Source organism: Amphiprion ocellaris, chromosome 5 (assembly GCF_022539595.1).
Source record: "Amphiprion ocellaris isolate individual 3 ecotype Okinawa chromosome 5, ASM2253959v1, whole genome shotgun sequence".
Taxonomy (NCBI): domain Eukaryota; kingdom Metazoa; phylum Chordata; class Actinopteri; family Pomacentridae; genus Amphiprion; species Amphiprion ocellaris.
In genome coordinates this window covers 39091769-39119314 of record NC_072770.1, presented here as the reverse complement: position 1 = coordinate 39119314, position 27546 = coordinate 39091769, and the positions used below count along the sequence as shown (strand labels likewise).

At 38.5% G+C, this 27546-nt stretch overlaps 2 protein-coding genes across 9 annotated transcripts in view; both read right to left on the bottom strand.

The window, feature by feature from the left end:
* Positions 1–13560, bottom strand: part of smpd4 (sphingomyelin phosphodiesterase 4) — a 30331-nt gene extending 16771 nt beyond the window's left edge. For 4 of the 8 annotated variants that reach the window (XM_055010750.1, XM_055010753.1, XM_023282429.3 and 1 more), the window contains exons 1-10: positions 13412–13560; positions 12970–13058; positions 10762–10848; positions 4713–4849; positions 4560–4635; positions 2745–2853; positions 2510–2562; positions 2104–2255; positions 1884–2016; positions 662–733 (exon numbers count right to left, since the gene is read on the bottom strand). In XM_055010750.1, the coding sequence (XP_054866725.1) occupies positions 662–733; positions 1884–2016; positions 2104–2255; positions 2510–2562; positions 2745–2853; positions 4560–4635; positions 4713–4849; positions 10762–10848; positions 12970–13008 (858 nt within the window). In that variant the 5' untranslated portion in view covers positions 13009–13058; positions 13412–13560. Of the gene's footprint in view, positions 1–661; positions 734–1883; positions 2017–2103; positions 2256–2509; positions 2563–2744; positions 2854–4559; positions 4636–4712; positions 4850–7979; positions 9780–10761; positions 10849–12969; positions 13059–13411 lie in introns of those variants that run through there. The other 4 variants (XM_055010751.1, XM_023282439.3, XM_023282456.3 and 1 more) reach the window with 2 other exon arrangements.
* A 1092-nt stretch (positions 13561–14652) lies between these two features.
* si:dkey-49n23.1 (semaphorin-3D) overlaps positions 14653–27546 on the bottom strand; it is an 82502-nt gene continuing 69608 nt past the window's right edge. Inside the window, exons 14-18 of the mRNA XM_055010744.1 lie at positions 25641–25682; positions 23636–23793; positions 20136–20200; positions 18877–19001; positions 14653–18798 (exon numbers count right to left, since the gene is read on the bottom strand). Coding sequence (XP_054866719.1) covers positions 18382–18798; positions 18877–19001; positions 20136–20200; positions 23636–23793; positions 25641–25682 — 807 coding nt within the window. The 3' untranslated portion in view covers positions 14653–18381. The remainder of the gene's footprint in view (positions 18799–18876; positions 19002–20135; positions 20201–23635; positions 23794–25640; positions 25683–27546) is intronic.

The following is a 27546-nucleotide window of genomic DNA, read 5'->3' as shown; positions in this document are numbered from 1 at the left end:
GGAGGAGGTAGTGGAGGAGGTGATGGAGGTGGAGGAGGAGGTAGTGGAGGAGGAGGAGGTGATGGAGGTGGAGGTAGTGGAGGAGGTGATGGAGGTGGAGGAGGAGGTAGTGGAGGAGGAGGAGGTGATGGAGGTGGAGGTAGTGGAGGAGGTGATGGAGGAGGAGGTAGTGGAGGAGGAGGTAGTGGAGGAGGTGATGGAGGTGGAGGAGGAGGTGGTAGTGGAGGAGGTGATGGAGGTGGAGGTAGTGGAGGAGGTGATGGAGGAGGAGGTAGTGGAGGAGGAGGTAGTGGAGGAGGTGATGGAGGTGGAGGAGGAGGTGGTAGTGGAGGAGGAGGAGGTGATGGAGGTGGAGGTAGTGGAGGAGGTGATGGAGGAGGAGGTAGTGGAGGAGGAGGTGATGGAGGTGGAGGTAGTGGAGGAGGAGGTGATGGAGGAGGAGGTAGTGGAGGAGGAGGTAGTGGAGGAGGAGGTAGTGGAGGAGGTGATGGAGGAGGAGGTAGTGGAGGAGGAGGTGATGGAGGAGGAGGTAGTGGAGGAGGAGGTAGTGGAGGAGGAGGTAGTGGAGGAGGTGACAGAGGTGGAGGAGGTGATGGAGGATCAGCAGCCAGTCAGCAGCCAGCCGTGCAATGTTGCAGCAGGAATCAGGAGGAAATCTTACCTTTACCTGAGGAGACTGCAGCTTCTGGTACATCTCCAAGGAGTAGTGATGGAGCCAGACCTCCACAAACATCTGCACAAACACATCAGACATTTTCCAGTTGTTACTTCACCAAGGAAGTAAAACCTGCACTTATGTGATGATCAGTCTGTCTGTCTGTCTGTCTGTCTACTCAAAAACAGACCAACAGATTTGGATGAAATTTCCAGTGAAGGTCAGAAATGACTCAAGAACCAAATGATTAGATTCTGGCAGTGATGCAGCTTATAGTCTGGATCCACAGCTTACTTAAAGATTTCTGTATCATTGCCAGATAGTGACGCGGCGTCACTGTAACCATGACAACCAGTGAACACTATGTCAGCTGATTGTGATCCTACTACAAATCCACCACTGAGGACCACCAATGTTTATAAAACTGTAACTGTGAATAACTCCTACTTTTTAAAGAAAAAATTAACAGTTTGAAGTCATTTTGGATCCATTTTTAGTAATTTTTTAACCCATCTCAGCCATCCTAGATGTTTAACTCTTTTTGGACAGATCGTGAACAGGAAAAGAGGATTTCTTGAGCAAATTCTGGACAAATTTCTAATAATTTTGGACAAGTGTGGAGATTTGTTAAAGATTTCTGTATGATTGCCAGATAGCGTGACGGCGTCACTGTAACATCTATATTAAATGGACACATTCTATGGTGCTGTGATTTCTGATCATCAACAACTAATAAATAGATGCTGCATTTCTGACACATGGAGGAATGTACAACCTTGGTGGAGTACTGCGCTCTCTGAGTGCTTTTCTTGTGTTGAAAGTGTGAAATAATCGTTTCAATATCATAAATTACCTCCCAGAGTGATTTTTTTAGCTGGGAAACCCAGAGACACAGACCAACTTCCTAAACATCAGAGGCATCGGTGCAACCAGTAAAAACGTTTTAAACGGCAGATATTTGATCACGTGTGCAGACAGTTCTGAGCTGTTGTTTGGAAAGAAACCATGCAAACTTTAGGAATATATGACGAATGTTTAAAGCCTTTTTCTGACGCAAATCAGCAGATTTTTCAAAATAAAAAATGTAAATAATGGCAGCACTAATGTCAAGATGCAAACTCCAAACAAACATTTTGTCTTTTACTTCAGTGTGATGTTTTTTAGACACATATTGCAGCTTGAGGTGATTTTACTTCCAGAGATGTTTTCATCTTCGTCCGATGCTGACCTGTAGCAGCGTTTCCGTCCTCCAGATCTCCTGGGCTGCTGGGTCGGCGTTCACCGACGGCTGATGGAAGATGTGATGCTTCAGCAGACTGGGACTGTGGACGCCGTAACCAGTGAAGGAAACGCTGGATGATCTGGTGGACGTGAAGCAGGACAGTCGGACTTCTAGATTACAGAATTACAGAATACCGGATGATGACGCTCACTCTGTCACGCCTTACCTGGGTGATGGAGCTGTAACCGAACCTCTGGAGTCAGAGAACGGAGACGGAGGAACGCTTCCTTCACTGGGGAGGAAGTACTTCAGGTAGATGTCCACCAGGACGAAGTAGGCGCTGTCTGTGGAGCCACCATGCTGGCCTGGAGGGAAGTTCTGGATGATAGGAACAAGAAATACTCATAAGCTCTGCATATTAGAATTAGCATGGAAGCCGATTTGTAAAGAAACGGCCGACTACACTACTCACAGAGTTATTTCTCTAAAAATACCTGAAATTGTTAGATGTGAAAAAGCCTTTGTCCCTCCTGCTATGACTTACAGTATGTTGTGGTGCGTTCAGGGTCATTAACGGCAAGTCTGAAAGTTCAGTGAATGAGTTTCAGTTTTTAGGATGCAGACAGACTCACCTTTGGTGTGATGAGACAGAAAGCGAAATTAAACATGAAGAATTCAAACGGATCTGCAGAATGTTAAGGAACACCTGAACAGACCAGTGATGTCACTTTATTCCTTCCAATGTTCTGAATTATTCTGAAAGTGAGACCTGCAGCTGGAGCCGCATACGGTGGTGAAATATCAGCAAGTTAATCAGTTTCAGAAGTCACTGTGGGATAAATAAAGCTGGAACAGGGTGAAGGATACTGAGAGCGATGTTCAGAGTCAGCAGACCAGACAGAGGAAACTGCAGCTTGTTGTGGAACAGAGGACAGTCGGGTAGAACTCCTTCCTGGATGCAGGCCTTCAATGGACCCTGATGGACCAACGAGAAGAAGTCACAGTCAAACTGGGAAAGACTCTCAAAGAACACTTCTCAATATTTTAATACCAACTGAGAGGACATTTCAGAGCACAGTAGAGTTTTTGAGCACCAGCATGGAGAAATATTGTGTTCTACATTAAAATCTACTGAATGAAAACCTTCATTTTAAATTTGTTTGTGAAACGTTACACTCAGTGGTGGGACGGTTCAGTCTGAATTTCAGGTTTAGTCACATTTTTCATCCAGAAAAACATTTAAGCATGCAAATTTCCAGAAATGTAAATATTTTCAAGTGTCTAGACAGACAGACAGACAGACAGACAGACAGACAGACAGACAGGCAGGCAGACAGACAGACAGACAGACAGACACTTTATTAATCCCAAGGGAAATTTAAGTGTTCAGCAGTTTACATACAACATAAAATAACAAAAAGGCAGGTTAATAACATTAACAATAAAGGTTAGTATATGCTCTGAAAATCTTGCTGTACAATACTATAACAAAAACGCTTCTAATTTTAATCTCTATAGAAAACTGAATGTAATTAAAAGTCAATATACAGTATTGACACATTCCAAGGCAGGGTGATTGAAAGTGACTTTGACAGGAAGACTCCCTAATGTGCACAGACATTCTCTAATAACCACATTGGTCCTAATGTGATCATGACTGTGACCAGTCAGTGATGAGTTGTCCGGTCTGACAGCCAGGGCTCATGTTGTAGATGTGTTGTAGCCTTCACCATCCTGGGACATACACTGTCCGGTCCGGCTGCTTTGCTGGCTCTGAGCCGCCTCAGCTCCCTGCTGACATCCGTCTGCTGATGGTGCTCATTCCTGCACGATGGAAGTACTTCACAACTTTTCACAACTCATAACCCCATCACTACACTGGCTGCTAATTTGTCTTATAACATTTACTGTCCACTGACTGGTTAAAATCTAGATGGTAATATTTACTGATAGGCACCGAGTTAAATTCCTTGGATGTGAAAATCTACTGTGCAGTAAAACCGTTCTGATATGATTAATTCTATTAATTATTAATTCTAAAGTAAACAGACGAGACCCCAGACAATTGAACTTCCCTTCAGGGATTAACAAAGTTATTGTATTGTATTGTTAGCATGCTGGAGCTAACTGACAGCAGCTAGTTGGGGTGGAGCTGCTCACACATGTAATCTAAGTATTCTGACATTAACAGACGTCCTGTGTCTCACCAAACTGAGAACATCTGAAACCAAACCAAACACCACTCAGTGAAAGATTTGGGGTGAACACCTGTGCCTTTACACCACATATAAGACACCAAAAACTCTAAAACTAGACTGAATTGTGCAACATCAGAATGAAAACTAAACATGAAATCACTAAATTGGCCTCTGTTAATTCATAATCTTTTTAATATAACTGCAATAAGTTGTTGTTGTGGATTTATGGGAGAATTTACACATGACGCTGAGCCTATTCAGGATCTCTCCTGCATTTAAAAGATTCTAGCAAACACCAAGGAAAAATCCTGCCAAAATCCGATGAGTCGTGTTGGCTGAAACTGTAATTAGATGCTTCCAGGAGACTCTAAAGTAATATCACACATCAACTGCAGAATAAGGTGGAATATAACCATCAGAAAAAACTATGATCATGCAGCAGTTCACACACAGCCTTACATTAAGTCTGAATAAATGTTCTTACCGGCAGATAGTTAACGGGGATTTCATATTTGTACTCTTCAGCTTGGAGTTTGTAAACCAGTTTCATCATCGGGCCGCTGGAAAGAGAATCAGACTCAGTAAAAACCTGATAAATGTTCATTATTGCGCAGCAACAGAACAACAGAGCAGCTACCTGGGGTTCAGGAACTCCATCACCACATTATACTCGGTGCTCCGAGAGTGAAGGAGTCTCAGGTTCCAGCCGGCGATGATCCCGTCCAGACTGCCGAACACGCTTTCTACCAGCCAGGGGAAGATCACATGCAGCTCCTGGTAAAACACACAAATATACACACAAAAAACAGCAACACAACGTTTTATCTACCAGCCAGGGGAAGATCACATGCAGCTCCTGAACACAAATTCTGTGTCTCATTTTTGTGATTTTGAGTCTCATTTTTGTGATTTTGTGTCTCACTGTAAACACACAAAAACCTGCAACACAATGTTGTATCTGCTGGGTTATAACGAGGCGGCAGCAAAAACAAATAACATGGTTTCATCAGAGCTGCACTAGAGGAAGTAAAAGGTAAATATTATTTAAATTACAGCTGCAGTTATCTGAGGAACAACTTTCTGACTTCTGGGAGAAAAAACACACAACATAGGAAACAGTAAAAGGTGCAGAATTAAACAAACACGGAGAGTTTAGATGAATAAAGTGAGATTAAGAACATCAGCAGACTCCTGTATTCACAGAAGTCAGACTAAGGCTTGTTAACTGACTAATTTTTAATTATTCAATTAAACATGTAAGTTTCTATCCAAACATTAAAGGTTTATTCCATCAAAATAGTATTTTCTAAGTTAAAAAAATATGGTTTTAAGAGTTTATTCGAATCAAAATGAGACTACAGATAATCTCTCTTGCTCTCCGTCTCCCATTGTGTTCAAGTACAAAAAGAAAAGCGAGTCAAAGGTCACAGTTCCTCAGGTTTAAACGGGCGTGGGTTAGGATCCTGGACTTGCTGACATCTCCTGTCCTACCATAACTACCAAGTTATGGTTTTGATGAATGCATTCAGCAGTGCAGGTGATTAAACTGCTGTTAGATCTGATCCATCCTGGTTTCATGTTGGGGATAATTTAGAATTAAAACTAATTAATGAAGGTATTGTGTGGAAATGCAGCAGTTTTATCACTTTGGAAACTCTAATGTGGATTCCTGTTGCTGTTTAATCCTGCAGATGCTTAATTAACTCAGAGGAAACAATCCTGAACAGCCGGAAGCAACAACCTCAACTCAGATTCTGTATGTGACAGTTTAACCGTCAGGGATCAAGATAAATTAGATCCTAACCCAGAATTTTCTACTATTCATGTCAGGAATATGTATAAATATCAGAATTAATGAAGGTATTATATCTGTTCAGAGTCCTTTAGTGTCTTGAGAAGAAAATAACCCTCAGATTCTGCTCACAACTGACGCGTATCTTTAATCTTCTAATCCCAGTGTGGTTTTATTATTACAGACATTTTATTCTGTGTGCAAATAGAGTTTAAATTTTAATTAGTGGAGGGATGCGATTTAAAAAAAATGTAATCTAATTAATTACAGGCTTTGTAATTAATTAATCGCAATAATGGACGGAGGAACGACCCGAACATTCGGTTTGGTCCGTGAGGTTGGAGGCGGTGAGCTAAAGGAGGAAGGAGCCGAATTTTTGGCTCGGTTCATATCGTCCGACGGGGTTGGAGGGGTGGGGAGGCCAATATTAGAATCGGTTCCTATAGTAACGTCCGACAGGGGACACGTCAGGCGAATGCCAGTTGTGTGACATCGTCCGACAGCGAATATTCAGATCTCAAAATTAATATCCAGATACCACCGTCAGGACCGGATATTCGGGTCCAGCCCTACTCCTAACAACCACAATGCCTCTCATCTTCCTTCACTGTTCACCAGTGTTCTGACTTCACTCAGTGCTTCCTGTGCTTCTTCTTCATGGCTACAAACAGACTTTAGGTTCATTAGCGCCACCTATTGGGCTGGAGTGTTCATCAGAGTTAATGGTGTGCCAGAAATGAGGGAACTGAGAAGGTGCAATTAAATGCGTTATTGTGTTTAACGTGTTGTTGTCGACGTAATTAACTAATCGAAATTAACGCATTAAAGTCCCAGCCCTAATTTTAATACAAAGTGGCTGAAAAATTTGTTTTTTGCTCTTTGATGTTTTTGGATGAATACTGGAGCTGAAATGTGGATAAATTCTTCCTTAAATCACGTGAAATGAGAGTCTATCCGTTAATGTTACGGTTCAGTTTTAGTAAAACTGCTCAAACTTGTACAGAAAAACGACCAGAGAGTTGGTTCAGACATGAAGCCGACATGTTGATCTGCTCCAGATTAACAGAGAGGTTTCCTGGAGTTTCAGACTGCAATCCCTCTGATCTCCTACTGAACAGCTGCTAATAAACAAACCTCCACTGTCCTCAGAGACCTCAGCACACATCAGATAAACAGTCCGTTATTATATACTGAGCTATTCTGGTGCACTGATCACACTAACAGCCATGAAAGATCTACCAAACCAGTACCTTCTGATGGAAAAAACATGGGTTTAAAAGTTTATCCCCATCAAAATAGGACTAAGTACCAAGTTATGGTTTTAAAGATTTATTTCAGCCAGAATACTGTTGTCTAACAAATGACTTATAGTTTTAAAGGTTTTGTGAATTCCTAAGGCCAGTAACCTCCTAATTCAATCAAATAAATTAATTAACTATTAGAGAATTACTGGACCAGCTCTCCATCTAACGGGTCCGGTTCCCGTAGCCCATATGGGTCAACCCAGATGGGATCTGTGGAACGTTTTTAAGCTGGTAAGCGAGAAAATTCGCCTAGCTTCTAACTGCCTCCATCCAGACGCCTATCCTGCTTCCTCTGATAACTAACTCAACTGAGTAGCCACTTTCGAATGGTCAAATTAATTACCAGTCACGTCTGTTAACGGCAGCTTTTCTCTCATCGGATTCTGCACTTGGTAAGTTGCTAGGTTTAAGTTTAGAGGTTAAGGAATGGATAACCCCAAGGATAAGTTTAAAAAAGGCCACCCTCGGCCCCAACGACTAGGTAATCTGACAGAACCAGTTTTAGATGTAATGCACACAGTAACCTGACTTTTTACAAACTGAGAAGATATATGTGATTAATTCATTATCATGATAAAAATAAATAGAATTTCCAGTCTGTTAACTTTAATTGCAGGATAAATGTTTTATTATAATCTCAGCAGGGAAATAGCAATAGCCCATAAATCATCAGACAACCAATTAAACATTAATTTCTATAACAATCCTCTAATATGACCCCTAACTGGAACTATGCTTTTATCTAAGAAGAGCAATAATCACCCAAACTATGTAATTTGGAGGGGGAGAGCAGACGGTGTGGCCTCACCTGCTGCTCACCTGAAGACCGACGCCCCGCTGGGCTCTGCTCCAGGGAGGAGGTGGAGAGAGAGTTCAGTCCCCATTTAGATCTGCTTGTATCCTTTATGTTGTTTGGCCCAATAAAAACTTTGTTATAATCCACTCTGGTGTTAATCCTTTTGGAAATAATAGAGTTCAGTAATATTCCTTCAGTCAGCGTTATTTTTAGATCACAGTCTTTTGTAATCCTCCAACAGTGCAGAAAGAGCAGTCCTTAAATCCATAATTCCCGTGGAAAAGTTATTCCTTTACAGATCATGTTGAATTCTCTTCCAAGTTACGTGGTAAAATCCCCCATGCTCAGAACATTGCTGCCTGGCTTGCATCCAGCGACTACCTCGTAACTCTCCCAACTCGTGTCTTGATCCAGTGCAATTTATACAACAACTGAACCTTTTGCATATGCAATGACTGCACCCTTAATTAACATACATGATGACAGCATCCATCCCCCTCCTTACTCGTGCACTGCTTCCATCCACTGACCTCATGGCCTCTGCGTGCTCTGGAGGAACCAAAACCATCTATTCTGGACTGTTCCACCAGCTCCCCCCAACTCATCCTAAGACCCCTCCATGTTTGAGGAACTGAAACTAACTGTTTGGACTGTTTGGACCCTTCCACTCAGTCTCACTTCTCTGTTAATGTATTTGTTCCATCTGCAGCTCAGAGCAGGCCTCCGGTCAGGAAACAGACCGACTCACAAAAATCCCTGACATTTATTTTGAGCTTAATAACCTTTACTGTGAACACTTGACCTCAGTTCACCTCAGCTCTTGACTTCTCACTTCATTACTAAGTTAAAAACCTTAGTTTAACAGTAATCAAAACTCTTTATAAAACATCTCAGTTTCATAGTAATCAAACTCTTAAAAGCATTTCCATTCAATAAAGCATTAGTTCCTCATATTTGTCATATCAAAAACATCAGTTTCCCTGGTAACCAAAACATCACTTTTCACAGTGAGTTGCTGTTCTGACTTAGTTACTTCTTAAACAAAGATTATAAAAATAGGTATTCGTGTTAGCTTTAACACACTTATTAGGTTATAGCATGAATCAGTTACAAATCACAGGTTATAACATCACAATGTTCCCTTATTTAGCTGTTATTCTGCCAGAGTCTTCCCCTTGTGGCTGATTCTGGGATCTCATACCTCCATGTTTCTCAACACTCCCTACTATGAGATCACAGTCAGCCCTTATAAATGACTGATTCTGGGATCCCATATCTCCGTGCTTCACAACAGTTTATTCAATTAAAAATATTAGCTTTTATCCAAACATTAAAGGTTTATTTGATCAAAATTAGACTTTCTAACTACCAATTTATGGTTTTAAAGATTTATTTCAGCCAGAATATTGTTCTCTAACAAATGAGTTGTAGTTTTATGGTTTATTCCGCCCAAAATACTGTTTTCATAACAACTGAGCGAAGAATTCAAAGTTTATCCCACCCAAGTATTACTTTCTAACAAATTACTTAGAGTTTTAAAGGTTTATTCAATGAACTATATTAGGTTCTACCCAAATATTAAAGGTTTATTCCATCAAAAAAGTATTTTCGAACTAACAAAATATGGTTTTAAGAGCTTAATCCAATCAAAATTTGACTTTCTAACTACCAAGCTTTGGTTTAAAAGGTTTATTCCAAACAAAATACTGCTTTTATAACAACTGAGCTAAGATTTCAAAGTTTATTTCACCCAAAAATATGACTTCTTAATCGATGACTTATAGTTTTAAAGGTTTATTCAATTAAAAATATTAGTTTCTGTCCAAACATTAAAGTTTTATTACATCAAAATTAGACTTTCTAACTACCAATTTATGGTTTTAAAGATTTATTTCAGCCAGAATATTGTTCTCTAACAAATGAGTTGTAGTTTTAAAGGTTTATTCAATTAAAAATATTAGTTTCTATACAAGCATTAAAGGTTTATTCCATGAAAATACTACTTTAAGTAAAAAAAAGAACATGGTTTTAAAAGTTCAATCCAATCAAAATTATACTTTGTCAAAATACTGAAGTTTCTCTACCAAAAGATTATTTTTCAAATAAGAAGTAATGATTTTAAAGAGTTATTTTAGCCAAAATAGTGTTTTTATAACAACTGAAATGAGATTAGGTTAAGTGTGTTCTCAGGCTCTATAAGTCACTCAGATAACTGATGCTTGCTTTGTTTATGTTTTAATACATCTTTTGTGCTCTTATGAAGTGCAATCTACTACATGTACAGTACTATAGGTGTCAAAAACATCTATTAGTGTGTTTGTAATCTGCATAAATATATAAAATAAAGCAAACCTTCTCCGGTGTTTTGAGGACACACATTTCTGCACATTAAGACTTGTTTGAAAAAATTAAGCTAAGATTTCAAAGTTTACTCCACTCAGATATTACTTTCTAATTTATTAGCTGTGCCTTTGAAGGTCTATTCAATTAAATATATTAGTTTCTATCCAAACATTAAAGGTCTAGTCCATCAAAATAGTACTTTCTAACTAAAAAATATGGTTAAAAAAGTTTATTCCAGTAAAAATTAGACTTCCTGTCAAAATACTCCAGATTTTCTACTGAAACATTCTTCATTTTACTGCACCAATCAACTAATTTGAAGAACAAGGCTGACAAATCGGAATAAATGTTCCCTTATATCTATATACTAAGATCTCCTATTTGAACAAATGTGGCTTTAATAAGATATTTCACAACAAATAAAACAGCACAGGGAGACAGACGACGGTACCTTTGCTGGATATTCATCGATGATCTTCACCAGATCGTGGCATCGCTGCAGGAGAGGTTTGGTCGTCGAATCCGCCTTAAGGTTGGCCTGAAACAGCAACAACACGCCACATTAATGAACCCAGTTAGTGAATCATAGAACAGAAAGACTGGAGACGTGATCATTTAGACCAGGAGGGTCAAACTCGTCTTAGTCCAGGTTCCACATCCAGTCCAGTCTGATCTCCACTAAAACCACAGCAGAATAACCTAGAAATAACCACAACTCCTAATGGTTCCCTTGTTTTAGTGCAAAAAAATACTGTATCTGAAACTGAAGGATATAGAATTTTACTTTATGATCAAAATGACAATTCAGACAAAAAAACAACAAAAACAAGACAAAATATTACAAAAACGAGACACAGAATGACAAAGGCTAGAAACAAAATGACAAAAAAATGAGACAAAAAAGTTAGAAAGTGACAAAAAAATGCACAAACAACAAAAATTAGGCAAAAGCGAGAATCAAAATTACAAAAAAACAGACCAACAACACAAGCAAGATAAAAAAAAACACAAAAAGACAATAACAATACACAAAACAATGATTAAAGCAAAACAAAATGACAAAAGACAAAAAACACAACTGAGACAAAAAGGAAACACGACAAAAAATGAGACAAACGACATGAAACAAAACAAAAAAGAGATAAAAAATTAGAAAAGTTACAAAAAAATGAACAAACAGCAAAAACGAGAAACAAAACGACAAGAACATGAGACAAACGTCTAAAGTCAGACAAAAAAAAGACAAAAAACAACAAAAATAAGACAAAATATTACAAAATATTACAATAACGAGACACAAAACAACAAAAACAACAAACAAAACGACAAAAAATGAGACAAGTCACATGAAATAACACAAAAAAGAGAAAACAAAATTAGACAAAAAAGTTAAAGTTACAAAAAATGGCCAAACAACAAAAACACGAGACAAACATCTAAATTCAGACAAAAGAAGACAAAAACAAGACAAAAATTCTACAAAACTGAGACGCAAAAGAACCAGTGAACAATCTAGTATTTTACTTTCTGATCCAAACAACTTGTCATGGTCTAGAAATGATTTTAAATTTATAGTTTTACTAATTTACAATCTGCAGTTAATGTCTTCTCTGTCATTTTTACACTTTGAGGGCCGGATTGGACCCTCTGGAGGACCGCTTTTGGCCCGCGGGCCACATGTTCGACACCCCTGATTTAGACACTTTTAGCGTGACATGAGTTAAATCAGTGTAGTGCGTGTTAAACACTAAAGGCCAAACATCTAGAAGCAACTTCAAGTTTCTGTTCACGATTTCTTTCTTTTAAAAAAAGCACTAATTCTGTAGATTCTGGGATGTTTTTACTGCAGAATCAGACATTGCTTTCCTTAACATGAACCATTTTCCCGATTGAAGGTACCAGACAACTGCTGAATAAATGTTGACAAAAGAAAATAAAGGCTTAGGTTTAGGGTTGAGAAGATTTACAAGAGTCACAGTTTCAATGCAAAAGTAAAAAACAAATCACAGTTTGCATTTTTTACTTTAGATCTTTGGGTTTTGAGAGTCTGCAGACAGAAATCCCAACAAATCTCAACTATCTCTGTAACTACCGCAGAAAGAAACAGCTGAGTGAATAAACAAGAGCAAAAATACCTGACAAATACAGTAAAAATGCATTCTGATGAGTGACTCTTTATATAGTAATCATGTGGCAAAGTGCACCAATGAAACTATGATCATTTTTGTACAAATTTGATCTAATTTCCAAACTTCTGGCCTAAATGAGATTAAAACAATCAAAAACTTTCCACTTCTGTGTTTAGAACCTGTTTTAATCTGAAGATTTGGGGTTGAAATACTAATTCCTGCATAGCTACAGTCATTACAGCTTTTCCAAAACAGATTTTTGCATAGAACTGCAGATGTAGGACAGAAACAATCATTAAATACTGATTCAGGTAAAGACTGGATGACAGTAAGAGAGTTGGTTTAAACAATCAAGTAAAATTAATTGAACATAAAGCAGTATTTTTGGGTGGATTTGACCTTTAAAACTATAATTAATTGAATATAAAGCAGTATTTTTGAGTGAATTGAACCTTTAAAACTATAATTAATTGAGTTGGGTTAAAGATTCTGGTCAGAAAAAGTAAAAACTCGCACTAATCCAGACTCACCAGAAGGAAGCTGGGCTGCTGTAAGGTCGGAGCAGCCATGGAGGACTCTCAGGTGTATATCTGCTGCTGTACAAACCACCTGGATGCCCCTGGAGCAGGTAAACACACACTGAGCTGTTTAATGCGGAGTTAGCTGGTAGCTTAGCATTAGCAGCTTCAGCAGAAACAAAACCGGTGTTAGCAGAAACAGCTGGAGGCTGTGGGAGCGTGATGATGAGTGTGTGTTCTGGTAATCCGACTACAAAGTGTCCCATGAGTGGAAAACCTGCAGCCAGGACAGGAATTGAAGCATGTAGCTTAGCTCAGCTAGCAGCTAGCGGCTAACTAAGTTAGCCAGCCCACAGAAAGGTGCTAAAACCGGCGGAGAACAGCGGTGAAGTCCGCCGGAGTGACTCAGCAACAAAACAGCATAACAACAGAGAATAATTCAGACTTTTCTCACCGTCTGTCCGGACAGTCTGTTCAGATTTACGGCTGTTGGAGTAAATACCGCGTTTCCATCAGTTCAGTTCAAACTGCTGCTGCTTCTTCTTCGGTGGTGTTTTACTGCAGGATGATGGCGGCGCGTCGCTGTTCTTTACTGACACCAGCAGGAGGACCGGCGGTACTGCAACAGGAGGAGCTCTGCTTTTCTGCTGCTGGTTTCAAATCTGCACACCCAAAACACTGCTTTCTGTTCAATTAATTATAGTTTCAAAGGTTCAAATCACCTGAAATACTGCTTTATGTTCAATTAAATATACTTTTAAAGGTTCAATTCACCTGAAATACTGCTTTATGTTCAATTAATTATACTTTTAAAGGTTCGATTCACCTGAAATACTGCTTTATGTTCAATTAATTATACTTTTAAAGGTCCAGTCCAACCAAAATACTGTTTTTTAACCAAGAACTTATAGTTTTAAAAGTTTATTTAATTAAAATAGCACTAGTACTAAAAGCTAATTCCTGTACATTCTAATACATTATGATTTTAAATATTTATTCCACCCAAAATATTACCTTCTGTCCAAATACGTAAAGTTTTTATCTAAATACTTACATTTATTCAACCAACAAAGTATTTTGTAACTAGTGAGTTATAGTTATAAATATTTATTCCACCCAAAATACAACTTTCTGTACAAGTACTAAACATTTATTACAGTTCTGTCTGACTAAGCTGTGATTTTAAAGGTTTATTTGACCAAAATGCTACTTTCTGTACAAGTACTAACAGTTTATTCTACCAAAATTTTACTCTCTAACTCACAAGTCATGGTTTTAAAGGTTTAATTCATCCAAAGTAGTACTTTCTATCCAACACGTTGTTTTAAAAGGTGTATTCCACCAAAACGGTACTTCTTAACCAATGAACTATGGTTTCAAAAGTTTATTCTGCTTAAAATACTGCTCTCTGTCCAATTACTTATAGTTTTAAAAGTTGGTTCTATCAAAATACTACTTTCTGCTCAAGTACTAATGGTCTATTCTAACACTTTCTAACATACAAGTTATTATTTTAAAGGTTTATTCCCCCAAATATACTACTTTCTGTCCAGTATATACAGTTAAATACTCACTATTTTCCATTAACTACCAAATTTAACCCCAGAAACCCTTTAAGATCAGCATCTTCTGATAATATCACAGATTCTAAACAACTTGTCAGTATCTGTGAGTAAAGTTGCACAAAGAAGCTAAAACTTTTAACTGTTTTATTTGTTTTATTTCAAATGTCAGTCATCATTTGTGGCTTTATTCACCAGTCGTCTTCAGTCGGTCTTCATCTCAAAGCTTATTAAAGTCGTGAAGTTAAAAAAAAACCACACAAACAGTTTTATAGAAACAGACAAAATGAGCTATATTCTACTGGATAAAGAAAGAAAACTATCAAAAATAGAGTTCTTTAATATACAGGTGTGTGACTGAGCTTCAGTCTGTTTAATATGTGCGTTTTAATCCATCAGGTGTTTCTGAACAAACTTAAATACAAGTTTCTGTTGAACACGTGAAGAAAGAAATCAAATTAACTTATAAAACACAACTATATATATACTGGGATTCATGTCATGTTGGTTACAGGAGGTTTGAATATAGAATCTGGGTTAAAAAAAACTCCATAAACTGTACAAGAAGAGGAGATTTTAGTACATTTAAAAGCATTCAACTAAGTACTTCGATAAGGTTTGCTACTTTATGACTCTTTTAAACACTATAAACATTCAGTGGTGATGTACTTTAAGGATCCTGTCATTGTTCAGCTAATTTCTGCAAAACTTTCCTCAAAACTTGCATAAAAATAGCAAATTTTTCACTGCAAATTACAAAAAACACGTCCAAGTTTGGTATAAAATAGTCAGTTTACAGTTTACATCCATCTGTCGGTGTTTCTGAGTTTTAGTGTTTAATAATCGTCCAGAAAAGTGTTTCTGAAGAACATTATGTTGTTCAGGGAGGCTGAAATTTGACGTTTTGGATAAAAAATGTCGTTATTTCTTCATTTTTATCCAATGACATGTTTTACATATTATGTTTTTTGTGTTAATTAGTGCATTGATCTTTGAGTTTTGAATTTTAAGGTTTATTCCACCATGACGGCCCCTGGTGGTCACACAGAATACTACTTCCTGTCCAAGTACTAACTAACAAGTTTATGTTTTTTCCCAACCAAAATACTACTTTCTATCCAAGTACTTGTGTTTTAAAGGTTTATTCCACCAAAACAGTACTTTCTAACCAATGAGTTATGATTTTAAAAGTTTATTCAATCAAAGATACTTGTTCTTATCTAACTGTTTAAAGTTTTAAATGTTTATTCCACCTAAATACCACTTTCTGTCCAAGTATTAAGAGTTTATTCTATCAAAACGTACTTTCTAACCAATAAGTTATGCTTTTAAAGGTTTATTCCAGCTAAGTATTACTTTCTGTCCAACTACTACGGGTTTGTTTGATCAAAAATCACTTTCTAACTCACAAGGTATGTTTTTTGTCCACCCCAGATGTTACTTTCTGTCCAGGTACCTGTGTTTTAAAGGTTTATTCCACAAAAATGTGACTTCCTAACCAATGAGTTATGGTTTTAAATGATTATTCCACCTAAAACCACTTTCTGTGCAAGTACTAAGGGTTTATTCTATCAACGAACTACCAAGTTCTGTTTTTTGACCACCCAAAATACTACTTTCTATCCAAGTACTTGTTTCGAAGGTTTATTCCACAAAAATGGCATTTTCTAACCAATGAGCTGTGGTTTTAAATGTTTATTTTACTCAATGGTACTCTCTAACCAAGGATTTAAAATTTTAAAGGTTTATTCCAGAGGATGTCTTTAATTCCAAACTGTATGGACTTTTCTTAGGAATATCTTCATAATTTACAGTTAAACAGGAGCTCATTTAAAACAGGTTCAGAGGAAATTTCTCAAGAAGTTAACTGGAAAACACAAAAAAATCTTCTAATTTGAAAAAAAACAAACAGCACTGATGTTTTTATGGCTCCTTTAACAAACTAAATAAGTTCAAACTGAGATAACTTCATATTTTTGGCATCGCTAGCCGGTTAAAGGTTAATAAAAGTTACGGTTCGATGGTTGAACAACAACAAAAGATGCATCACTTCTATTTTAACTGTGTTCACTCCTCGGTAGAAAGTCTTTTTGTAAAGCGTCTGCAATGAATGTACATGTTTTAGTACGTTTTACACAACAAAACTGATAAATAACCGATAAACACAAGTTTTCCATTGTTCTGTTGCGTCTATGTGTGAAAATATTCAGGATATCTGGAATATTAATCAGTGTTTATGGAGATTATAGTCTGCATTGCTTATTGTTCTTTGCTCAGAAAGCAAACTGTCTGGTTCTGGTTCCTCTAAGTCCTCGGCCTGATAGATTTAACCGTTCTGGAGGACTATTCCTCCTTTCTGGACCGTTCTGGAGGATTATTCCTCCTGTCTGGACCGTTCTGGAGGACTATTCCTCCTGTCCGGACCGTTCTGGAGGATTATTCCTCCTGTCTGGACCGTTCTGGAGGACTATTCCTCCTTTCTGGACCGTTCTGGAGGATTATTCCTCCTGTCTGGACCGTTCTGGAGGACTATTCTTCCTTTCTGGACCGTTCTGGAGGATTATTCCTCCTGTCTGGACCGTTCTGGAGGACTATTCCTCCTTTCTGGACCGTTCTGGAGGATTATTCCTCCTGTCCGGACGGTTCTGGAGGATTATTCCTCCTGTCTGGACCGTTCTGGAGGATTATTCCTCCTGGCTGGGCCATTCTGGAGGACTATTCCTCCTGTCTGGACCGTTCTGGAGGATTATTCCTCCTGTCCGGACCGTTCTGGAGGACTATTCCTCCTGTCCAGACCGTTCTGGAGGACTATTCCTCCTGGCTGGGCCGTTCTGGAGGACTATTCCTCCTGTCTGGACCGTTCTGGAGGACTATTCCTCCTGTGTGGACCGTTCTGGAGGATTATTCCTCCTGTCCGGACCGTTCTGGAGGACTATTCCTCCTGTCCGGACCGTTCTGGAGGACTATTCCTCCTGGCTGGGCCGTTCTGGAGGACTATTCCTCCTGTCTGGACCGTTCTGGAGGATTATTCCTCCTGGCTGGGCCGTTCTGGAGGATTATTCCTCCTGTCCGGACCGTTCTGGAGGACTATTCCTCCTGTCCGGACCGTTCTGGAGGACTATTCCTCCTGGCTGGGCCGTTCTGGAGGACTATTCCTCCTGTCCGGACCGTTCTGGAGGACTATTCCTCCTGTCTGGACCGTTCTGGAGGATTATTCCTCCTGTCTGGACCGTTCTGGAGGATTATTCCTCCTGTCCGGACCGTTCTGGAGGACTATTCCTCCTGTCCGGACCGTTCTGGAGGACTATTCCTCCTGTCCGGACCGTTCTGGAGGATTATTCCTCCTGTCCGGACCGTTCTGGAGGATTATTCCTCCTGGCTGGGCCATTCTGGAGGACTATTCCTCCTGTCCGGACCGTTCTGGAGGACTATTCCTCCTGTCTGGACCGTTCTGGAGGATTATTCCTCCTGTCCGGACCCTTCTGGAGGACTATTCCTCCTGTCCGGACCGTTCTGGAGGATTATTCCTCCTGGCTGGGCCGTTCTGGAGGACTATTCCTCCTGTCCGGACCGTTCTGGAGGACTATTCCTCCTGGCTGGGCTGTTCTGGAGGACTATTCCTCCTGTCTGGACCGTTCTGGAGGATTATTCCTCCTGGCTGGGCCGTTCTGGAGGATTATTCCTCCTGTCCGGACCGTTCTGGAGGATTATTCCTCCTGTCCGGACCGTTCTGGAGGACTATTCCTCCTGGCTGGGCCGTTCTGGAGGATTATTCCTCCTGGCTGGGCCGTTCTGGAGGACTATTCCTCCTGTCTGGACCGTTCTGGAGGATTATTCCTCCTGTCTGGACCGTTCTGGAGGACTATTCCTCCTGTCTGGACCGTTCTGGAGGATTATTCCTCCTCACTCGGGCCTTCCTGTTCTCCTGCTTCAGCTTCAGCGTCCGGAGCTTCTGCTGCCGGCGTTTTTCTCGGTACCAGAGCTGCTCACAGTACTGGTCCATGTTCAGGGAGTCCACCATCTGCAGGTCTTTGTAGCTCCTCAGAGGATTTGGCCACGAGTTCCTGTGGGCCTGAAGACCCGGCTGAAGACCCGGCAGCTTCCCCGCCGGCTGCAGGCCGTGCTGGGGCAGGACGTGGAGCCGGTAGCGGGCCTGCAGCTGGACGTAGTTCTGCTCGTGGGTGCTGCAGCTGTAGACTCCGGCGTCGGTCGGGTCCAAACGCTGCAGCAGCAAACCTCGCTTCAGGAGGAGGCGCCGGTCATCGTCAGTCAGAGGCAGCTGGAGACGTTCAGAAGGTCCGTTAGAAACATCAGAACCAAACCAGCAGATTAAAGTTCTGATAGAACCAGAACTCACCTCTCTGTTCTGGTCCTGCTGCAGCGTCCATCTGATCTCAGCCTGACCGGACCGAGACGAACACTCCAGGAAGGTCGAGTTTCCTTCGACGCCGTAAACCTGCTTCACCTCCACAGAGCCAGAGTCTGAGCCAGAAACACAAACACCAACATTTATTATTAAGAAATATTTATTATTACAAAATATTTATGATTAGGAAATATTTATTATTAAGAAATATTTATTATTATGAAATACTTATTACTACAAAATATTTATTATTAATAAATATTTATTATTCAGAAATACTTATTATTAAGAAATAATTATGATTAAGAAATATTTATTATTAAGAACCATTGCAGAAACTGAAGGAATGTGAATATTTAAATGTTTCTGTTGTGATTTATGTGACTCTGAGGAAGGAAAATGATCCAAAATCAGTTTCTAACTCAAAGAAACATAAATAATGAGAAGAAAAATCCTTGAACATCTTATAAAAACAACTGCAGGTTTCATTTGTTTGCATTATTTCAACTACATGTTGTTGCTTTATGGTACATTTTTTGTCTCTGCAGTAAACGTTTTAGTTTTCAGCGGCTTGGAATCTATTCAAGTGTATTTTTGCATTGCATTTTGCTCTGATTGGTTGGTTTTCTCTTTTAATTTGCAACTGTTTTCAGTCTACTGCTGTTTCTTTAACTGTCTCTTCAAAGAAATTAGGTTTTGACTCTGAAAATCCGCAAAGGAAGGCGAAGAAACTTAAATAATCATAAGAAACACGCATTTGACAGCAAAAAACAACACATTTGAGCATTTTATAGAAAATAGTTTCACAGAGCGTTCTCCATTCATTAACCATTATTGTCATTATTTTGTCTGGAGGGAAAGAAAATTGCAGTTACTGAGTTCATCCTCTAGAGAGCGCCACACTCCTCCCTAAACAACAGAACACTGATGGGGGGGATTTATAGGATTTACTTGAACAGTTTCAGCAAAAATACAGTTAACAAACTAGCTGTAAACAAGACGGTGTTTTTATTAACTGTTCAAAAAACACGAATATTTACAGATTAAAAAGGAAAATTTACTGCGTTTTTAGTTTCATGTCATCATAAGCTGAATATTTAAGGGTTTTTTGGAACTTTCAGTCACAAAAACACGTGAAGACTTGGACTTCTTTCTGCGATATTCTGATGTTTGATGAACTGGAACTTCATTCTGTTTGTTCTGAACCAATCATGAATCAGATTCTGACATCAGACAGGTTAAACTCTCACCGTCCTCTGTGATTGGACACTGACTCCAGGGGTCTCCATGCTTCACATCCTGCCGCCGTGCACGCCTGAAACACACAATACAAAGGTAAATATCAACACAAACATCAGTGTCTGGTATTTTGTGGCCCTTTTCCTTCTTGTTAAAGCCTTTTTGGCATCACTTTGACCTGGTCAAGTTTTACATGTAAATGTGAGGTTGTGTCTCTTCTTCGTAGATGTTTTGTGGTTGGTTTGCAGCTTCGGCTTCCGTTTCGTATATTGCATGTTGCTGAAGTCTAAAGTATAAACTCTGAATATGTCAATTTATTTCAGAATTTTGACCATTTTCCATCTTCTCATCTCATTTTCTTGCTTTAAGATCCTGAGTTCATTTGTCTTTTGTTTTAATTATTGACCCGTTAGTTGTTTTGAGTCTCTTTGTGGTCATTTTAAGATTCTTTTTCATCACTTTGAGCCTAGTTTTTGTCATTTTCAGCCACGTTGGGATTGTTTTAAATCTGTTTTTGGTTGTTTTTGAGCCTCTTTTTTGCTTCTTTGTGGTAATTTTGGATCTTTTTTGTCATTTTAGTCACTTTGTGATCCTTTGTGCCTATTTGTCGTCATTATAAGTCTCTTTGTGGTGATTTTGAGTCTCTTTAAGGTCAGTTTCCATCTGTTTGTGAGTGTTTAGAGTCTGTTTATTGTCAAACTGAGTCACTTTGTAGTTATGCTGAGATTCTTTGGGGACATTTGGGGATTTTTTTTAATGTATTTGTGGTCATTTGTGGTCATTTCTAGTCATTTTGTGGTTGTTTTTGATCCTCTGTGGTTATTTAGATCTATTTATGGCTGTTTCTGATGCTTTGTTGAGCCATGTCAAGATGGTTTTAATGTTTTTTTGGTTGTTTTGAGTCTCTGTAATCTTTTTTGCTTCTTTGTGATCAATTTGAGTGAGTTTTACATCATTTTGAGTCTCTTTTTGGTAATTCTGGACCACTTTGGGATTGTTTTAAATGTATTTTTGGTTGCTTTGAGTCTCTTTTTTTGATTCTTTGTGATCATTTTGAGTTTATTTTTGGTCATTTTCAGTCAGTTTGCCAGTGTTTTACTTGTTTGTGGTGTCTTTTTCAACATTTAAGTCATTTTATGATCCTTTTGGCACATTTGTCATCTTATAAGTCTCTTTATGGTGATTTTCACTATCTTTCAGGTCAGTTTGAGTCTGTTTGCGACTGTTTAGAGTCTGTTAATGATCATATTGAGTCTCTTTGGGGGATTTCAAGCCATATTTGGATGTTTTTTGAATGTATTTGTGGTGATTTCTAGTCTCTGTGGTTGTTTTTGCTCCTCTGTGGTTATTTGTGGCTGTATGTGACTCTTTGTTGAGCCATGTTGAGATGGTTTTAATGTCTTTTTGGTCATTTAAGCCACATTTGGATCGTCTTTTTGTGCTCCTCATGTTTGTTTCTGCAACTGTTTTGTTTCTATTTAAAATGATTTGACATCTCATTTTTGTATTTTTTTCATTTCATTTCGCTCTTTTTCTTTAGTTCAGTCTCTTTTTGTTCAGTTTTCTCTCCTTCCAGTCATTTTTTTTCTCTCTCTGCATCTGTTTTCTATTTGTGCTCATGCTGATATCTGCTGATATTAATGTGATGCTCGTTTCTTGCCTCTTTCATGCGACCTGCAGCGGAACATTCGATCCGCCGCCGCAGGGATTACGCGTTACTTTCACTTCGGTAAAGGTTTGACGTTTTCCTGGCGCTGAGGAAGCTGCAGCAGTTTCCAATTTGTCTCATTTTTCACTTCATTTATTTCGCTTAATGCATTTAAAAAGAAAACATAAAACTTGGTGTTCTCGTGTTTGAGCATCTGAGGGAAGATGGAGTTTTACCGTGACGGATTTACAGCAGAGAACGTTCAAAACAACGTCCTGTATGTACATTTGAAAGGTTTTAATGTGGATCAGACATGTAAACTTCTGCTTTTTGTTATGTGAGCCACTAGTTTTCTTCTTCTACTGTTGTTTTTGTGCTTTAATGTAGCATAGATGTTTGAAATTATTGTGGTCAGCACATTTTTCTTCAAATTCTTCTTATTATTAACGTTTGCTGTTGTCAGTTTAGTTTTATTTAGTTTAACTGACGATCCAGCAAACAGAGAACGTTCCAACAACATCGGCTAACTTTAAGTTCTAATAATATTTTAAAGAAAACACTTTAATGTTCAAAGAATGTTTTAAGGATATTTAACATTTTAAGTAATGCTCCTGTGAGGTTAAAAGTGAACTAAGACTGAACTTTTTCCCAGAATATTGCATTTTGAATGCGATATTTGGAGAAAGTTCTTCAATAAAATGATCCCACAGTGACGATAAAGGAAGGATGTTCCCAATCAGACGCTGTTAGAATGTTGAATTTAAGAAGAACAATTTGGGAACTAAAATAAAACCTTCTGTTGAAAACATTACTGGAACTTTGCAGAACTTTCTCAGAATGTATTTAGGCCAAAAAAGATCCAACTGTTGAGTCTTCTTTGGGTGTTTTGGGGATGTTTCTGTTGAGAAAGTTCTTCTCTAAAACGTTCCCACATTGACGACACTGGAAGGATGTTCTCAATGTCGCCTTTAAAAAGAACATTCTGGAGACAAAAATAAAACCTGAAAACATTACTGGAACTTTCTCAGAACGTTTTTAGAATCAAACAAAACAATTCAAGACAAATAAAACATTAGAATTAAATAAAGTTCTATTTTTAAATTGCACTTTACCTAATTTGATTGTTTGTTTTGTCTTCAGTTGTTTCCTTAACTCTTTGGATGGAAACATATCACATCACTGTCTGACCTCAATGTAATGACAATACAGCTACTTCTACAACACAAAATTCCAGCTGGAGAGTCTTTTTGGGGGCATTTTGTGAACATTTCTTGGTGTTGTATGAATAAATCTGTTGTGTCTCATCAGTTACGTGTTGTTTTGGTCAGACTCAGAGGCTGGGACACCGACTATTCTGGTGTTTTTATCTGACGCTGAACAAACTGGAATCAAACCACCTCTGGCTTTTTCTAGAATCACTCTGAGGTCACAGTAATGCCCCGTCCACAGCTCTGTCTGATTGGCTGCTACATGTCACAGCTAACTGCCAATTAACTAAGCTGTTGTTTACACAAAGAGACAGACGAGCACATTTTCAGCTGCAGTGAATACGCTCACAAAAACATTCCTAAAATTATACAGAAAAGATAATTCACTTTAGAATGCAGAGAAACAACCTGTAAAAACTGAAGAAGCACCAACATCAAAACAAATCAGGACATTAGCTGATTTTATAGCTGCTAATGGCTATGCTAACAACTAGCAGCCAAGCTAGCAGGCAGTCACATGTTACAATGAAACAGAGTTAATAAATTATTGGCTTATAATCAACATGTTTGAAGGTTAAACATGAATGTATAAAGCTACATGCTAACGCTAGCTGATATATCTGCTGAATCCTGAAACCTCCTGCTGGTTCTGTACCTCTTGCTGGACGGGAAGAACCTGGAGCAGGTCTGTCCGTCCCAGGAGCAGTAAGGGTCTCTGGCCAGGCAGCACTCAGCACAGTCGGATCCATAAAAGTCACATCTGTGGAGGCTCAGCTGGACGACGCCAACGTCGCTGGAGACGTACAGATGTTGCTGTGGAGCAGGAAAAACAGGAAGTTCATTTAGTTTGTGTGGATTCACCTGAATGTTGATATGCTTTATGTCCTGCATGTTCTGGAGTAACTGGAAGATGGTAAACCTCTTCCTGCACTCATTTATGATCAGATTTTAGATTTGTTTACACTCTATGTTGATGATTTGATGATGTTGCTCTATTCTGACCAACAATCTGTTTTTTTGGGGGGGTTAAAGATGTTTTTAGTGAGTTTTTTTGATTGAAATCCAGCATCTAAAGACAGAAAACAGAAGATCTTCCACAGATCCACAGTAACAAACCAAGAGGTAAATTTATAATACTAGAAATCTGAAATAAACTTTAACTTGGATACAATAAAAATGACAGAAAAAGGTGGAAATGCTCATGATAACGTGTTATTAATTACAGTTTATGTTAATTTTTTCTGCTCTGTTTTGAAAAGGACACAGTGAATCTCAACAAGACTTTTCCTGATTAAATAAAGGATAAATAAATATTATATCTACAGTTTCAGATTACATATTGTTCCCTGTTTTTTGCCTTTTATAGACCTGACCTCTTTAACAAGGCGTAACAGGAAATTGGAGGAATTTAAGGGAGTTTACTTTACTGTTTCATTACCAGTAACAATTCTCTATTTTCTATTCTAGTCAGATTTTAGCTCACTTATTTTTTATTCTAATCAATGAACTTAAATTTCATTGCTTCTCTGTTAGAATTCAGCATTTTCCTGAGTAATATCTGGCAAGGTCTCTGTCTTCTTATCTTACAAGTATTTCTACTTTACTTTACTTTAGAGTCTCTGTTCATCATCAGTAGAAAGATGTTTCTCCATGCTGAATGTATCTCCAACAACTTGCTCCTCTCTTCACGGTTTCTGAGTCATGCTGACTTTATTTATTCATCCAGTAGCTTTGATTTTACTCTCAGGATCATTTTTAACACATTTTGAAGCATTTCTGAATATTTTTTTCAGTCATTCTGAGCAGATTTATGCCATTTTAGATAGTTTTTAAGTAATTTTTGCACAATTTTATGTCATTTTGGACAAATTTTGAAGCATTTTAAATATGTTTTTTAAAAACATTTGGCAGGTTTATACCATTTAAGACCATTTTTGGAACATTTTAAGTGAGTTCATGTAATTTGAGACAGTTTTGGAGTCATTTGTGACTTATGTCATTTTGGATATGAATAATTCCATCAGTAGATGTTTCACCAGCTGAATGTATCTCCAACAACCTGCTCCTCTGTTCACTGTTTCTGAGCCATGCTGACTTTATTTATTCATCCAGTAGCTTTGGTTTAGTGTTTGTTTGCAGTATTTTTGTGTCTGTGTGGTCATTTTATGCCCCATATCAGTTGATTTCTGACTCTTTCTCGTTGTTTTTCATCTCTTTATGGTCATTCTTCATCAGTGAACAGTTCAGGAATTGTTGTTTCTTTTAAATAATTTGGTGAAAGCGATTAAATATTGTAAATTTTTAAAATTTTGAATCAAACAATAGAATAAAGAGATTTTTATAAAATTTTGCGATTTTAAGCTTAGATTTGGTGAGTTTTCCAGATGAACATCACATGTGAGTGGTTGAAAATTGTTTTTACACTCTAAAAGTGTAAATGTGTCTTTCAAACTTACTGGTGGTTTTCAGATGTTTTAGTGTTTTTAGTTTTCTGTTAGTGCTATTTTTTAGGTAACAATGAGAACCAGAGCTGCTGTAACGTGGAAATGCTGCTATTTTCTGATAAAACCTGTTAATAAATGTCCTCTTGTCTGTGAAGTGTTTGAATAAAAAGCTGCTGTGAGGAACTAAAAGCCAGAATGAGAATGGGATGAACTCACCCTCTTGGTGGAAAGCTTCATGCTCAGGATGGGAGTCGGACTCTGTGGGATAAAAACAGAAAACAGATGAAGCTTCAAGCATCAGGTTCAATGAGATCCAGGGTTAACGATGTGATTTATGATCAGGAAGATAAGGTCCGGGGTTTCTGCAGCTCAAACTTTATCAGTCTGACGTTGCACAACTTAGAAAAATGTTCTTTGGTTTGACGCATGGGCAGAAAGGAATTCATTTTACTGTCATAAATCATTCCGTAATCACAGGTGTTTCATTAAAAATGGTAGAAAAAGACACTAATTCAGCTGTGAATCTGGAGGAATACTTAAATATAAGTAAAAACACTACTTTTCAGCATTTTTTGTGTCCATTATGCATTACTCTTTTAATCAGTTATTGTCTCGAAAACATCCATAATTCAGGTTCTGAGCAACAATAGATGAAGTTTACTGTGTTGCTTCCAGCTGTTTAGAAGTATTTCTTCTCAGTTAAAAAAAAAAAATCCAACTTTTTCCACGTTTCAGCACCAACACTGGTCCAAAAACATCCATAATCCAGGTTCTGACCAACAACAGATGAGGTTTAAATGTCATTAGAAGTGAAACTAACTGTTGTGTTGATTTGCTTTTTGAGTCCAGACTTGTGATGATCTGGGAAAGTTTTTTAAGATCTGAAACACGAGCAGCTCTAAAATGCTGAACTTTGAGTTTTCAGAAAAACCTGCCGGAATGTAGATGTAGGACGAAGAGTCTCCTGATGATGAAGACCAGCACTGGACGTCAACGGCAGCAATATCTCACAACGAGCAGGTGAAGGAGTTCCTCCGTAAACTAGAAGTCTAGAAGTTCTTTCTTCTTCTGGGGTTGAAGGGACTCCTCAGCTCCGTTTTTCAGCTCGTTGACTCGTTTCAGAAGGAGTCACCGACCTTTAACTGACCGAACCAAGAGGTCAGCAGGAGGACAGAGGTAGGAGGAGGTCAGTAGGATGGAGGTAGGAGGAGGACTGGTTTAGAGTCACCGTTTAAACGCTGCATCCTATTTGTTTCCCTTCAGCTGCGTTTCATTTAATAATTAAGGTTAATTCATTTCCTCCTCTCACATTCTGCTTCCTTTTCTCTCTCGTCTTTCTTCACTTTTTCCCTCCTCCACATTCTCGACTCTATTTCTGTCTTTCCAACTCATTCTTTCTGTTTTTTTGTTGCGTCTTTGGAGACCTGAGCTACTTCCTGTTTGTCTGACTGCACCTGAACGTGTTGGAATAAACAACCGGCTCACTTCTCTGTAAACAACCCGATGAGACCAGCTCAGATCGAGTTGCAGTTTGCAGAACTTTAAAGAACCTCGACCAGACTGATGAAGAACAAATGTTTCTCCACATTTCTTCTGTTCATTGTCTATATTTACTCAGAGGATCTTGGGAAATATGCGCCCTGCTATCTGTTTTTGTGTTCAGTGGAGTTTTTCCAGCCAAGTATGTTCCTCTGGAAGCAGCACATCCCATAATGACAGATGGGCACCCGAGATACCAAAATAAGCTCCGTGGTTTTAGCCATAAAAGTCCTGAAGGCGGCTACACCAGTGAGTTTAGAGAAAAATGACACAAAAAGACACAAAAATGACAAAACGATGCTTCAATAACACAAAAAGATACAAAAAGACACAAAAATGACAAAACAAAGCTTCAATAACACAAAAAGATACAAAAAGACACAAAAATGATACGAAAAGACATGAAAATGACACTTAAATGACATAAAAAGTTGCTAAAGTAACAAAAAAGCCACAAAAACACAAAAATGACAAAACAATGCTTTAATAACTCAGACAGACAGAACAAGATGCAAAAATGACACAAGAATGAGACAAAAGACATGAAAACAACAAAATGATGCTTCAATAACACAAAAAGACA